Genomic DNA, 16,411 nt, shown 5'->3' with positions numbered 1-16,411 from the left:
CCAGATCTTTTGGGCTTCTTGGCATAAAAGGCGAGAGCCTGTCCCACCCTGCTTGTTGATGTAGTACATCGCAACCTGATTGTCTGTGCACAACAGAAGGACCTGAGGAAAGAGAAGATGTTGGAAGGCCTTGAGGGCATAAAACATCGCTCTGAGTTCCAGGAAATTGATTTGATGCTTCTTTTCCTGGGCTGTCCAAAGACCTTGAGTCTGGAACTCGTTCAAGTGAGCTCCCATGCATAAAGAGAGGCGTCGGTGGTGATGACTAGTTGATGAGGAGGCTGATGGAACAGAAGACCTCTGGATAGATTTGAGGATACCAACCACCATTGAAGAGACTGACGAAGAGATGATGTCACAGATATGTGTCGTGAGCAAGGATCCGTCGCTTGGGACCACTGAGTAGCAAGGGTCCATTGAGGAGTGCGCAGGTGAAGACGTGCGAGGGGCGTGACATGAACTGTAGATGCCATGTGCCCCAAGAGTACCATCATTTGCCTGGCTGAGATGGAAGGCAGTGAAAGCACCTGCTGACAAAGAGACTGAAGGGTCTGAAGACGATTGGATGGTAGGAAAGCTCTCATGAGGAGTGTGTCCAGGATCGCTCCAATGAATTGAAGTCTCTGAGTGGGGATGAGATGAGATTTGGGTAGATTGATCTCGAATCCCAGAATTCGTAGAAACAAGATGGTTTGGTTGGTGGCCAGTAGAACTGCTTGAGCTGATGTGGCCTTGATTAACCAGTCGTCCAGGTAAGGGAAGACCTGAAGGTGGTGAGAGCGTAGAAATGCCGCTACCACAATGAGACACTTGGTGAAGACCCTTGGAGAGGAGGCAAGGCCGAAGGGCAGCACCTTGTATTGATAATGACAATGATTGATCATGAAGCGGAGATACTGTCTTGAGGTTACATGGATCGGTATGTGAGTGTATGCCTCTTTGAGATCGAGGGAGCATAGCCAGTCGTTTTGATTGAGAAGAGGATAAAGGATGGCTAAAGAAAGCATCTTGAATTTTTCTTTTACCAGGTGTTTGTTGAGATCGCGGAGATCTAAAATCGGTCTGAGATCTCCTGTTTTTTTTGGGGACTAGAAAATAACGGGAGTAGAATCCCTGCCCTTTTTGATCTTGAGGAACTTCTTCTATAGCGTTTAGAAGAAGGAGGGATTGAACCTCCTGAATGAGGAGGGCAGATTGAGGACTGTTCAAAGCAGACTCTTTTGGCAGGTTTTGAGATGGAAGGGTCTGAAAGTTGAGAGAGTAGCCGTGTTGGATGATGTTGAGGACCCATTGGTCCGAAGTAATAACTTCCCATCGGCTGAGGAACAGAGAAAGTCGACCTCCTATAGGTTGAGGCAGGAGAGCAGGAATAGGAATACTGGCTATACTGTGGAGAATGAAGTCAAAAGGGCTGTGACTTCTGCTGAGGAGGTGGTTTCACAGGTTGCTGCTGAGGCTGCTGTCTGGGAAGCTGACGTTGTTGCTGCCTTTGACGCCTGGGTTGCTGAGCAGTGGTAGGTAATGGCCGAGCTGTGAAGCGGCGTTGATAGGCCGACTGCTGCCTATATGGTTTAGGCGGAGGAGGCTTCTTTTTATTTTTAAGCAGGGTATCCCAGCGTGTCTCATGAGCAGAGAGCTTTTGTGTGGTTGAGTCCATGGATTCCCCAAAGAGCTCATCCCCTAGGCAAGGGGCGTTGGCTAACCGATCCTGATGATTAACATCAAGGTCGGATACCCGAAGCCAGGCCAGGCGACGCATAGTTACCGACATTGCTGTCGCTCTGGATGTAAGTTCAAAGGTGTCATATATGGATCTAACCATGAACTTACGTAATTGAAAAAGAGACGACAAGCAGGTATGGAAGGAGTGATGTTTTCGTGAAGGAAGGTACTTTTCGAATGAAGCCATGGTGGTAAGGAGATGCTTCAAATAAAAAGAAAAATGAAAAGCATAATTGCTAGCTCTATTTGCTAACATAGCATTTTGGTAGAGCCTCTTACCAAATTTATCCATGGCTCTGCCTTCTCTGCCAGGAGGTACCGATGCATATACACTGGCTCCTGAAGATTTTTTAAGGGTGGATTCGACAGTCAAGGATTCGTGTGGAAGTTGAGGTTTGTCGAACCCAGGAATGGGAATTACCTTATATAGAGAATCCAGTTTACGTGGGGCCCCTGGGACAGTTAAAGGAGTCTCTAAATTCTTATAGAAAGTCTCCCTCAAGATGTCATGAAGAGGGAGTTTCAAAAATTCCTTTGGAGGCTGGTCAAAATCAAGGGCATCCAAAAAAGCTTTGGACTTTTGGATTCAGCTTCCAAAGGAATGGATAAGGAGTCACACATCTCTTTTAAAAAGCAGGAGAAAGAGGAAGTGACTTGTTTGGAGGATGGGGCAGGGACAGTTGAATCCTCCTCCTCTGAGGAACATTCGCCTTCAGAAAGAAAGGGTTCCTCTGAGTCTCCCCACAGATCAGGATCCCTGACATGGGAAGTATGGTCCTGAGACTCAGGTGTCGATGATTGTAAGTGTCGGGTTTTGTGTAACGACTTACCCGACCTCATCGATATCGAGTCAGGAGACGTTATCGGTCGCACCGGTGCCGAAGTCTGCACCGATTGATGGTGAGCTCTCGGCTCCGGTGCAAGAACTGGCATCGATACCGATGAAGTTAGTTGAAGCGGTACCGAAGTCGTGGAAGCAGGTAACACAGGCTGTTCCACAATCGGTACCGGTAGCTCGGTGCGGACCGGCACCGGAAGGTTCGGAGCCAGGATAGCAGGAAGGAGCTGTTTCAATTGGTCCTTAAGCTGCACCTGAAGGATGGCCGTGATGCGGTCATCGAGGGATGGCACCGGTACCGCCTTTTTCTTCTGCGGTACCTGCGGTGCCGTTCGACGCCCCGGAGATGAGGAGCCCGATGTCGAGGGACTCACCTCTATAGGGGCGGAACGCTTCCGCTGGCGTCTCCCAGTCGGCAGGATTGGGCTCACTGCACTCGAGACCGGGGGACGCTCCAGCGGGGAAGGCTTCTTAGCCGGCTTACCTGACTGGTGAGACGCCGGTGCGGAATCACGCGGCGTCGAAGAAGAGGGTGCCGACTGAATCGGTGCCGAAGCTGGAGTCGATGGAACGGGGTCGGACATCTCGGCACCGAACAACAATCGCTGCTGGATTTGGCGATTTTTTAATGTCCGTTTTTTTAGAGTGGCACAGCGGGTGCAAGTGGAGGCCTGATGCTCAGGACCCAAACACTGTAAACACCAGTTGTGTGGGTCCGTGAGAGATATAGGCCGAGCACACCGCTGGCACTTTTTAAAACCCGGTTGAGGGGGCATGAAAGGAAAAACGGCTTCAGCCAAATCGAAGGCCGAGGCTTCGATGGTGGCAGAAGGCCCCGCCGGGGAAAGATTAAAATAAAGAAAAAATGAAGTTGTTTTTTTTTTTTTTTACAAATAGAAACAGAAAAGAAATAAGATGAATAATAATCAAAAGTTTACGCGAGCGGGAAGGCAAAGAGAAAAAAGTTTCAACAGCCGTTGAAAACGCGTCTTCTTAGCTCCGCGGAAACTAAGAAACTGAGGGACCGCGCGCCTCTGTCGGGCGGGAAGGCACTCGCGCGTGCGCGGTGCGGCCGAGCTAGAACTTTCTAAAAGTTCTTAGAGTGCAATCACTCTAAAATTGTCCGTACCGGGGCTCCGTCGGTGCCGTCACCCATCAGTCAAGAATATGCTGCCTGCTTGTCCTGGGATAATGCGCTAGCTGATTTAGCGCACGCTAAATCGGCTAGCGCGCCTTAGTAAAAGAGGGGAATCAAATCAAATTCTATTCTAACTATTTAGTATTAAAAGGTTCTGAAATCAGATATTATTCAGTCAGTGAATTTCAAACAGTAATATTCATTTGTACAATATTCAAGATATGTGCAATAAAAAACATAACATTTCTCCTATCATTGTAATATACACCAAAGCTTCAGGTTAAGTTGTTTATATGATGCAGGAAATGAGACCAAGTGCTCTGCAAAGTACCCTGGGAGTACCCCTATTATTAGCTCAAGCTGTGTAATTGCTTTTATGAAAATTTATTGTCTCCATTCTTCCCTCTTACATTGTGTCTAAGGTTGCTACATTTTTTCAGTGCTTAAAAATCCTTTAAGAGAAAATGGCTTTTGCAGTACACAGCTGGCTTGGGGTTACTAAAGCATCTGTTTAAAATTCTTCATATACTGTTGCTTTTATAATAAATCCTAATTGAGGCACAGACATCAGAAAAATTCAAATTCTGCACATTAATCTGTAGCAAGATAACTGCACAGTATTCTACCTGCTTCTTAAAAATTTATTCTGCCTGCCTTAAAATACTGAGCTGGGAGGAGAGGAAAGGAACCAAACATTGCTAAGATGGTTTTCAACCTGGTTTGGAAGAGGAGGGACACAGGGAAAGCTGGCTGTGGGGAGAGAGGTGAAAACAAGGAGGAGCTGGGGGTTGACCCAGAAGGAAGAAGGGCACACAGGCCTGGGTCAGAGAGAAAGAGCTGGAGAAGAGAAAAGTAGGGTTGCTGGGCCTTACAATAAATTTTAACAGCACTCTTGGGAGAATTCTTCATAAAATTCTGTTACCATGCTCTTCTCCATTACATTTAAAATATTACTCAGACAATAATTATACTGTATTATTATGACAAGTAATGTATGCAGAATTTTAAAGAACCAGATGTTGATTCTTTTGAAACTTCTGTGCAGAAATTCCTCGAGTATTAATTGACAGAATATAAATTTTATATTAAATTAAGGCTGCACATTGATTAAAAATTTTAATCCCATGATTAACCATAATTAAAATTTTAATTACACGATCACATAAAGCATCCCCCTCACATTTCCTTCTGTACAGTGAAAATATAGACAGCAGACGTAAATTCTCAAAACTAACATTTCGGTCACTAAATTGAAAATAAAATTATTTTTCTTACTTTTTTTGTATGGTGATATTTTTTTAAATCATCTTGTCCCCTGCCTCTGAATCTGTTTCCCTATCTGTGCCTTTTTCAGGACATTCTGTCCATTATTTATTTTCTTCTTTCTCCTTCACTTCCTGCCCTATAAATCCATCTTTCACATTCAACTTTATTCCATTTTTCTTCCTCCTAAAATCTATCTCCCCTTTACCCGTCTCCCTCCTCTAAGGGACTTTGACTTGTTTTATAGTTGTTTATTTTTCCTTGTTTTATTATCTATGTACCTTGGTTTGCAAGCATAATTCGTTCCAGAATGCTCATAAACCAAAGTGCTCGCATATCAAAGCGAGTTTCCCCATAGGAAGTAAGGGAAACTCACTTGATTGTTTTTCCCCCCCACCCCCTCCCGAGGCCACCGGCGCTTCTCGCTTCTGCACCACCCCTACCACATCCCAAAAAGACCCCCCACCACCACCGAGACCACTGGTGCGCTTCCACCATCCCCCGCGAACTAGCATCGAGCCCCCCCCCCTCCAAGAACCGGCATTGCCCGCCCAAACCCAAACCCTTACCCCAATCTGGCACCAGCACACAGCATCAATCCACAGGACATGCCAGTGCCTGAAGATCCTGCCTCTTGCCGCTGGGCTAGGCCTTGAGCATCTGCGCATGCTCAGGGCCTTCTGGCTCCCGCTCTTCCTGAGAATACCTTAAAATACTGAGTTGCCAGATCGGGGTAAGGGTTTGGGCGGATGATGCCGGTTCTTGGGGTGGGGGATATTCGCGGGCTGGGGGCTCATGGGTGATGTCGGTTCTCGGGGGGACTCACAAATCGAGTCAATGCTCGATTTGTGACATACGATTTGCTTGAGTGTTTTGCTCGTTTCACAAACCGCGTTACTCGCAAACCGAGGTTTGATTGTATTATTGTTCTCTATCCTGGAAAAGGGCAGTTTATACATAAATCTCCCTTCCCTTCAGCTTGTCTCTTCTCTCTTCCCCTCCCCTCTTCTCCATGGGGCTTATCTCCCTTTTTTTGCTTGTTCCATCCATCCCCTATTTCGAGTCTTGGCATCTCTGCCTGATTGCTTCTCCCCTCCTCTTCACCTGCACTCCAGAATCTCTCACATCCCTTCGTCCCCTTTCCCAAGTCTGGACTTTCTCCTGCAAGGCCTGGTACTACTGCCTGCCTCTTCCTTCCCCTCCTCCTGCACTCCAAGCTTATTTTTACAGTTTGAACCGTGTTTCCCCGAAAGTAAGACAATGTCTTATATTAATTTTGGGCCCAAAAAACGCACTGGGTCTTATTTTTTCATGTACAATGATCATCTCTCCCTTTCTCTCCTGCACCTCTTTCCTTTTTTTCCTCCACATGTGCAGCTGTCCTTCCTTCTCACCCATCCCCTTGTGCCATCCCTCTGCATCTTTCTAATCCTCCCTCCCATCCTTCGTGGAGCAGAACCCTTGAGCAGACCCCCCCCCACACCGCTACTTAGCCGAACCTAAGCTGATCCTCCCATCTGAACCCCGCCGACCGCGAGACCTACATACCTCCCTCCAAAGAGCAGGCTGATTCGTGGCCTTCTCTCACCGGGGCTTTCCATCTGCCACATTGCTGATGACATCATCAGTGATGCGGCAGAAGGAATGCCCTGGCGGGAGAAGGCCACAAAGCAACCTGTTTAGAGTGCTGCTCTTTGGAGGGAGGTATGTAGGTCTCGCGGTCGAAGGCTCAGCGGGGTTCAGATGGGAGGGTCAGCGGGAGTTCAGCTGCACGGCGGGGGAGGGTGGAGGAAGGGGGAGGAAGCGGGGGAAGCACTGCTGTCAGCAAATCCAGGGACTAGGGCTTATTTTGGGGGTAGGGCTTATATTAAGACCTACCCCGAAAATCATGCTAGGGCTTATTTTCAGAGTAGGTCTTACTTTTGGGGAAACACGGTAGCGCTAGGCATAGACTGCTTCTCTCGAGCCAGGAACCCTACTTCAAAAAAAGTGAAGTTTCATCAGAGGAGGTGGGAGCTACAGAGAGGGCTCCTGGTTAGAAAAAGCAGTGTGTGTCTAGTGCTGTAGTCTGTACAAGCAAGTTTGGAGGGTCACCGGATGGGGGGTGAGGGGGGAAGGGAGGAGCGTGTGTGTGGGGGGGTGGGCAGCAACAAGAAAGAGATATATACTGGAAGGAGAAAGCTGAAAGAAGAGGACAAAGGTGAAAGATAAAGAGAGATGCAGGTAGCAGGGCAAGGAACATCTTAATGCTATTAACATGTTAAAATTTTAATGTGTTAATTACATTAAAAATGTCTTAAATGTGCAGACCTAATCTAATCCATAAAAGTTCGAAACTATCTACAAATTATATACAATCAAGCAACTACCACCTCAGCATTCTGCATCATGTAAATTAGGAACCAAATCAACTAAAGGTTCCTCACCTTTTGTCCAGTACATCTGGTCTTTTGTAGTGTAAAACTTCTATATTAACCGACTAATTTCTAATAGGGACATTAGCAACATGAAAACTTGAGCAGTAGTTTTAATAAAGATCAAATTGATTGCAGAACAGATTCTGTTTTAAAGTACTTACAACTGGAAGGTGTAAAATATATTTCATGGGTTTGATTTTAAAATAGAGGAGGGTTGGCTTGCATAGAGGGCTTAGGTGTTCTGTGGGGGTGGGGGGTGTAGTTGAAAAGGCTGAAAATTATGCTTAGGGTTGCTATTTTGGGAGGTAGTATCCAATGGACCTATGCTGGACCGTTATGTATTTGTAACCTTAGTGTTAAATGTAGTCAAGGGGGATAGCGGGTTGGGGTATGTTTGAAAATTCACTGCTTTTATACCTTGTGGAGCAGAAATGGTAGGCTTGCATTTTTGGAAAGAGTAAACAGGCGATTCAAGGAGGCATGCAATTAAGCTACTAAGTAATAATTTTAGAAAAAATCATCGAACGTTTTTCATTATTCAGCATGTAATTAAACTGGAATTTTCTGTCAAAGAATGTGAAAAAAGCAGTTAGCTTAACAGTGTTTAAAAAATGGTCTGGATAATTTTGTGAAAGTCTATAAGTCATGATTAAGATGGACTTGGGAAAATCCACTGTTTATTCCTTGGATAAGCAGCATAAAATCTGTTTCACTCTTATTTTGCCAGATACTTGTGACCTAGATAAGCCACTGTGGCAAACAGGATACTGGGCTTGATGGACCCTCAATTTGTCCCACTATGCTTATGTTCTTATGTTGCATGTTTTGGCATGTTCAAGTGTACTGGACCTGGTTATAGTTGTATGCTATATAATTTTTGTAAGACATTGATTTTCCATTAATAAAAAAAAATTAACTAAGTACTTACAAGTGTTGGAGAATTCTGATCTGGCCAAAAGGACTCAGGAATAGGCCAGTGACCTATGGGAACCCCTGTTTTTGGGTTTGGTCTCACATAGATGAGTTTATGACAGCTGTGCCAAGGTTGGGCTCCAAAGAGTCTTGGTAAATCCATCTGTGCATCTAAAGGCAGGCAGATAAATAAATAAATCCAACAGAATTCTTCACCTGGAAACCATCATCCAGGAGACTGTGGTCATTTGTTTTAATAGCAACAGTTGGTACTTATTTTAGGGTTATTTCACTAAGCTGCAGTATAAAGTGGCCTTAGTGCACCCTTATGTGGGGTTTCTCCTGCATGCTAAAACCATTTTTATCACTCTGGGAAATGGTCAATTTTCTATTTTTTCTATTAATGGTCATACGCTAATACTGCAATTAGCATGCTGCCATTAAAATATTTTTAAGGATCATAAGGGCTCACAAACTAATCCTGCTCTAACCAGTAAGCAAGCAGTAATGGAGTTGCGCTGATTAGTGCAGGACACCCACCCTCCACCCCAAAATGCACTTTACAACAAAAATATTATTAGCACCTAGATTAGTGCACTAATTAGGAAGTTACCACAGAATGCCTCAGAGACTGAAAAAAGAGGAAAACAGTCTACAATATCTGGAAAAGCTAAGAGTAGCTGGTAGAGAAGTTAGGAAAGCAGAGATGTAAATACCTTAAAATGGGGGATAATTTTTTTTTTAGATGTGATAGTGATAAAAGAAAGTGCACAAGTGGCATTGTGAGATTCAAAGGTGAAGGAAAGGAATATGTAGAAGTTAAAGGGCCAGGAGCAGAACTGCAGAAGACAAACACAAATAGGAATGATAATCTGGTATTTCCTGAATGATTTTCAGAGGACTGTGTTCATAAGAAGCTAGCTAAACTAAAAGGTGGACAAAGCAATAGGGTAAGATGCACATATCTGAGGGTACTGAAGGAGCTTATGGAAATTCCGGGTACTGAAGGAGCTTATGGAAATTCTCTAGAGTCAGGAGCAGTCCTGGAAGATTGGAGAAGGGCAGATGTGATCATCTCCAAAGAAAAAACAAAAACCAGATGAGACTTGGAACTACAGGCTGGTAAGCATATTAATGGAAATGCTTTTAAAACAGAGAATAGTAAGGTTTTTGGAATCCAAAGGATTACAGTACTCAATGCAACACGGTTTCACTAGAGGGAAGTCTTGTCATACAAACCTGATTAATTTCTTTGACTAGATAATCAGAGTTGATCAAGGGAGGATGTTAGATGTGGAGTATTTAGATTTAAACAAAGTCTTTGACATGGTTCCAAATAGACTAATAAATAAACTGAGTGCCCTCAATATGGTTCCTTAAGTGACTGGCTGGGTTAGGAACTGGTTGAGTGGAAGTCGACAGAGGGTAGTACAAAAAGAGCTCACTCTGAGGAAAAGGATGTTATCAGTGGTGTGCCTTGCCATAAGGTTTAGTTCTTGAGCCAGTTCTTTTAAAAACTTTTCTAAGTGATAATGCTGAAGGGCTGTTTGGGAAGATTTGCCTCTTTGCAGATGATACCCTTGATGGTGTGGTTAACAAAAGGAAAGACCTAGTGAAGACTGAAGAATGGTTCAGAATTTTGCAGCTAAGATTTCATGCTAAAAAAAAAAAAAAAATGCAAAGTCTTGCATTTGGGTTGCAAAAATACCAAGGGAACAGTACAGTTTAGGGGGTGAAGAACTTTTGTGCCAGAAAGAGGAATGGAACTTGGGTGTGATTCTATGTGATGATCTTAAGGTGGTTCAACAGGCAAAAGAGATGATGACAAAAGCTAGAAGGATACTTGGGTGCACAGGGAGAGGAATGGCCAGTAGAAAAAAAGGAGGCGATGATGCCCCTGTAATAAGACTCTGGCAAGACCTCATTTAGAATACTATATACAATACTGGAGACCACACCTTCAAAAATACAAACAAGATGGAGTGGATCCACACAGTGGCTACTAAAATGGTTAACCATCTTCATCATAAAGTGTACAGTTACAGACTTAAAGATCTCAATATGTATACTTTGGGAGAAAAGGCACAAGAGGGGGGATATGATAGAGATGCTTAAATATACCTACATGGAATAAATGCACAGGAAGCAAGTCTCTTACTTGAAAGGAAGCTCTGGAATGAGGGGGCATATGATGAAGATGAACGAAGACAGACATAGAACCTGAAGAAATACTTCTTCATAAAAAAGTTAGTGAATTTGTGGCAGCGAAGCAAACAAGTTGACCCAGAAGATTCCACAGAAAGAAGAATCCAAGAAAAACAAAAGACTCTGTGAAAAGCCGATATTCAAGATGAGGACTTTTAATATTAAAAGTTCAATTTCATAATCCACATAAAAACAAGGACCCAAATCCTCTGAGAGATATGGACCCAACACGATCTGTGTTTTGACAATGTCTTCTTCAGAAGTCCCAATGGGTTCTGTGAAAGAACACGTGGATTATGAACAAGTCCAAATATGCATAAACCAGCCCTAGGGGTGCGAAGTGAGAAGAACTCAGCAGCGCGTAAGAAGAGACCCATGAACACATGACTGGAGTTTATGACGAGTCTGCTCCATTATCCTACAAGTAAAATTTTGGGGTAAGCAGGGTAGACAGTCCATTGAAAATGATCCTCATACTGGACACCCTGTGGAAGCAACTTTCAGAGAAATGTGCAAGAAAGTTGAGGATTTAATTTTGTCAGAAAGAAGAATTAAGGTTTCCCAAATAGCTGAGGTTTCCCAAATAGCTGAAGAAATGGGCATTTTGGAAGATACAGTTTGGGAAATAATTCATGAAAAGTTGGGCATGTCCAAGGTTAGTGCAAGATGGGTTCCAAGAATACTGATGCCATGTCAGGTCACGAGGCTCCAGTGCTGCCAGGAAAACTTGGAGATGCTCCATGGAGACCAAGTTAATTTTTTTTCATTGTTTGGTGACTGGAGCTGAGACTTGGGTCTATCAGAGAGCCTGAGTCCAATGCATTCATGGATCTCCTTTGGCCCTGATATACTTTATGGCCAGCGGAATCCAGCAAATGACAATCTTTCCCAGGGTGAGCAATAGCAGGAAATTTTGATGTTTTTGATTTTTTAATAGCTGACTCCGAGACCATGGAATAGTGAGGGAGTTGAAGCAGGTCATGGCCAGGTGCCCCTTTCACCTTGTATTTTAATTCAAGTCTTTTAGAAGCTTTGGAGACTGATAGGGGTTTTTGCCAGTTGTAGTTCTTGTAATATCTGATTTACTGGCAATGAAATAATTTCCTTTGATGGAGTTTTACAGGACTGAAGGATAACTTGAGAATCCTTACTGCCTGTGGGCACAACGGCCTGAATACTCAAAAACAGTAGAAACCTTTTGTAAGGATAAGAATACGCCTCTGTTGGGACTGGCAGCAAAGAGGTAAAGAAGGCTAGTCAAAGTTTGATATAAGGACATCATCATTCTGACCAATTTTTAGAAGAGGAGAGGCTGCTGGACCCATAATCACGAGGGGGCTGCTGGCCAGGAGGGGTGGGAAGGGAGGCAACTCGCAGCAGATCCTTTATTGCAGGGACAAGGCCATTCACCACTCCACGGGGCAGTGAAAAGCCTAGTCCCCAAACCCTTGGCTAACGGTCAATTTTTTCTCCTGTCCCTGCAGGTTAGCCAATAGCCACAGGAAACAGTCCCCATGCCATTCTTTATTCCAGTGGTTCTCAACCTTGTCCTGGAGGACCATCAGGCCAATCGGGTTTTCAGGATAGCCCTAATGAATATGCATGAAGCAGGTTTGCATGCCTGTCACTTCTATTATATGCAAATCTCTCTCATGAATATTTATTAGGGCTATCCTGAAAACACGATTAGCCTGGTGGTCCTCCAGAACAGAGTTGGGAGCCACTGCTCTATTCAACATCAAGTTACACCATCTGCCAATTAAAGGGTTAAATTGAGTAATACAGAGAATGACAATTTGAAATTATTGTGAAATTTAATTGGATCCTTAGGAATAAATACACCGCAATTGTAGTGATCAAGCTATAGAATCTTTTGCTTAATTACAGATTGCTTGCAAAGACATGCACTAGATGTATTAGTAAAGTTATGGTGTTTTGTATAATGTAATAATATTAAATCACTAGCAGAATATCAATCCTTAGACATCGGAAAAAATTAAAGTTGTAGATGGACAAAAAAGCATTTTTTCTCAATTTGAATTCCAGCAAGGCAGCACTTTTTAATAACTTTGGAACAAGAAGTAACTTTTCCTTTGTTCTTTAAAATAAGTGCAATTATATATAATGAGAAAACATCCTTCATGTATTAGCACAGTGTAATTTGTTTTGCCAATGACCATAGCCAGAAAATTCAGTGCTAGAAAATTCTATTACCTTCAACAGGAGGAGGATCTGGTCCAAATTTCTCAAAGTGTATGACCACTCCACTTTGTACTTTTTGCACAAGTGATTCCAGACACTGGTTGAGCATTCTCTGAGAGAACACACAGTATGAACGACCTATGATGGAAAAGCAAGTATTTGCAGATTTGTTTTAGTTCTATATTGTGCTTCTTAACTCAGCAAAAGTTACAAATAAGGTAGATTTTTTGATGCCTTGTCTATGTGAGCACTAGGAAGGTATCCCAACATCCATTTTTTCAGTGACATCACAATGAACCTCAGTGTACTTACTAATGCTGCTGTAACTCAGCCAGAGTTCTGTGTTCTTATTATACCACTTATTTCTATACTGCTCCTAGACATACACAGCGCTGTATATAGAAAAGATTAGGTTACTCACCTGTGTTAATCTTTTTACTTGTAAATAGCCTCTGGAAGCTTCACAATAGGGTCTTGCATCTATTCCAGCCTTGGCTGCATAACTTACAAATAAATCCATCCTCCTCTCCTAGGTCATCTCCCAGGACACTCCCCTCCCAACTCAGTAGGTAGCAAAGCCAGGAAGATCTAGGAGAAATAGGAAACACAAGCAAAGAGAGGGGGGGTGGGGACTCCCTGCTACAAGTTAATGCTGCTCATGAAAATCAAACACATAATTAACAAATGCCCTAAAAGGTCAAATTTAGCTTAACAAGAAATTTAAACATGCCTAAACTGCAAAACTGTGGCACTAAACGAGAGACAGCCTGAAGAGCAGAAGGGGCATCACCCCGGGACCCCTCTAACCCCTTAACCTGGTATAAAAGAACACCCATGGGATTCTTAGAGAGGCTGGTCAAAGACAGAAATCCAGCTTACCAGTTACTGGCAGGCGACCTGTGAATCGGAAAGAATAGATGGGCGGGTGTGAAGCTTCCATAGGCTATATACAAGAAAAAAGATTAACAAAGGTGAGTAACCTAATCTTTATTTCTTGGACAATAACCTCTGGAAGCTTCACGATAGGGCTGCATCAAAGCATTCCCAACACATCAGGCAGGGCCCGATAAACCCATCGCCAGGACTGAAGCCCCAAAATCGGCATCTTGCTTGGCCACCACATCAAGGTGGGAAAACCTGGTAAAGGCATGAAGAGAGGCCCAAGTGGCCATCCTACAAATCTCATCAGGCGAGACCGCATGGGATTCAGCCCATGAGGAAGCCATTTCTCTGGGAGAGTGAGCCTTCACCCCAAGGGAAGGCTTCTTCCCCGCTGACACACAAGCAGCGGAAATGGCAGCACAGATCCATCGAGAGATGGAAGACTTAAAAGCAGGCCAACCCCCATGCACGGGGCCATCCAAAACAAATGGTCCGAAAGAGGAAAGTCATTTGTGGCCTCCAGGTATCTCAAAAGGAAACGCCGCACATCCAAAGACCACAAACACAGTTCTTAGACTTGGAACCCAACTGAACAAAGGTGGGTGGCCGAACATCCCGGATGACATGAAAAGCGGAAACCTCCATTCGGAAGAAAAGAAGGCACTGTTCGCAAAATAATTGCAGACTCCGCGATGCGGAGAAAAGGATCTCCACACAACAAAGCCGATGTGACCGCCACAAGAAAAACGGAATGATGGTTAGATCTTTCAGAGAAATCCCATCCAGAGGTTCATAGGGAAGACGAGCCAGCAAGTGGAGAACCAGATTCAGAATCCACACAGGACAAGGCAGGCTCAAGGAGGCTGCAGCCTCCCTGCCCCTCCCCACCCCCACCCCCTGTAAGAAGCGTACGTCTGTGGGACATGCCAGAGAACCCCTGAGAGAAGAAGGACCCAAACACGGCAGTCCTACAATCTGGACACGTATTAAAGAAACTGCCAGACCCTTCCTGAGGCCAGCCTGCAGGAAGGCCAGAACATGTGTCACCAACGGGGCCAAAGAGTCCACTTGAACCCTGGCACACCAAGCCTGAAAGCACCTCCAGGCTTTCGTAGAGTCAACACTGTCGACTTCTTCTTGCTTTGAAGAAGCGTGGCATTGACCGACAGAAGAGAAGCCCCTAGCCCACAAGGCCGCACGTTCAAGCACCAGGCCGTAAGATCAAAGCGGTCTGGATCTTGAAGGGCTATCGGGCCCTGCGTCGAGCAATCTACGATGGCAAGGAAGAGACAGACCCCTCTCTGACCTCAACCGCACCAGGGCTACGTACCAAGGACGTCTGTGCCAGTCAAGGCCACTAGGATTATAGGACCAGCGAAAGATGCCACACGGCGTAGAACACGCCCCCTATCATAGGCCATGGGGGGAAAGAAATACAGAAGTTCCCTTTCGGGCCACAATTGAACCAGAGCATTGAGCCCTATGCTGACGATCTCTCATTGGTGGCTGAAGAATCTATCCACCTTCCGGTACTTCGAGGACGCCATCAGATCGAAGGTGGGACAACCCCATCGGTGAACTATGGCATCGAACGCTAGCCTGGACAGGGAACATTCTCCTGGGTCCTGAATCTGACGCCTGACGAAGTCTGTCAGCACACAGTTCACTCCATCCACATGAGCTACAGACAAGGCCAGTAGATGCTTCCCCACCCAGGCAAACAGCATCTGAGCCTCCAGGCTCAGCAGGGAACTCCCCGTGCCTCCCTGACGGTTGACATAGGCAACAGCCGTCGCATTGTCCAAGAACACATGGACAGCTGTTCGGTAGAGAAACCCTCAAAATCTCAGCAGCGCCAGATGGATCATGCGCAGAACCAGTCGATTGATCGATCACTTGCTCTCCAGCAAAGTCCACCGGCCCTGGATCAGCACAGACCACAAACTGCTCCCCAACTGGAGAGACTCGTGTCCAACGTCAGGGTCACCCAGTCCAAGACTCTCAGAGGAACCAGGTTCAATCACCACAGCATACTGCTGCGTGCAGCCGCCAACCAACGCAACTTCACTCCCAGTGTATCCCGCTGAGGATTCCACCAAGTCAGAAGGGACAATTGGAGAAGACAGAGGTGAGTGCGTGCCCTCGGAAACAGAGCTATGGTCACCACCACGAGACCCAAGACCTGTAGATACTGCCAGGCTGTCGGAGCTAAAACTGCTAACATGTCCCAGATGGCACCCTGAAGCTTGAGATTCCTGGGTTCCGGCAGGAACACCTGGTTCCTGCACGTGTGGAACCGGACTTCCAGGTACTCCAAGTCCTGCGTTGGCTCGAGATGACTCTTCTTGAGATTGATCCCCCAGCCGAGACTTTCTAGCAAGTGCACCACCTGGAGAACCACCTTGCGGCATTTCCCCAGGGAGGGTGCCCTGAAGAGTCAATTGTCTAGGTACGGATGAATGAGCACCCCTAGGGAGCGCAAATGGGCAGCAACCACCACCATGATTTAGGAGAAGGAACTGGGCCAATGCCAGTCCAAAGGGCAGCGCCGCAAACTGGAAGTGGCTCCCTAGAAAGTGAAATCTCAGGAGCCTCCTGGGGGCCGGGAAAATTGAGATGTGGAAGTACACTTCTGAGAGATCCAAGGAAGCCAAAAAAAAATCCCAAACCTCCTCTGGCACCACTGCTGCCACAACATAACGCACCGTTTCCATTTGGAAACGTAACATAGTAACATAGCAGATGACAGCAGATAAAGACCCGAATAGTCCATCCAGTCTGCCCAACTTGATTCAATTTAAATTTTTTAAATTTTTTTCTTAGCTATTTCTG

General features: G+C 45.1%; 1 protein-coding gene across 1 annotated transcript in view; it reads right to left on the bottom strand.

The window, feature by feature from the left end:
* INTS6 (integrator complex subunit 6) overlaps positions 1–16,411 on the bottom strand; it is a 191,592-nt gene that overhangs the window by 90,675 nt on the left and 84,506 nt on the right. The window contains exons 6-7 of the mRNA XM_033947929.1: positions 12,710–12,835; positions 8,307–8,461 (exon numbers count right to left, since the gene is read on the bottom strand). Of these exons, the coding sequence (XP_033803820.1) occupies positions 8,307–8,461; positions 12,710–12,835 (281 nt within the window). The remainder of the gene's footprint in view (positions 1–8,306; positions 8,462–12,709; positions 12,836–16,411) is intronic.

This window comes from Geotrypetes seraphini, chromosome 6, assembly GCF_902459505.1.
Source record: "Geotrypetes seraphini chromosome 6, aGeoSer1.1, whole genome shotgun sequence".
NCBI classification, from domain to species: Eukaryota; Metazoa; Chordata; class Amphibia; order Gymnophiona; family Dermophiidae; genus Geotrypetes; species Geotrypetes seraphini.
The sequence above is the reverse complement of the archived record's forward strand: the minus strand, read 5'-3'. Positions and strand labels throughout refer to the sequence as shown.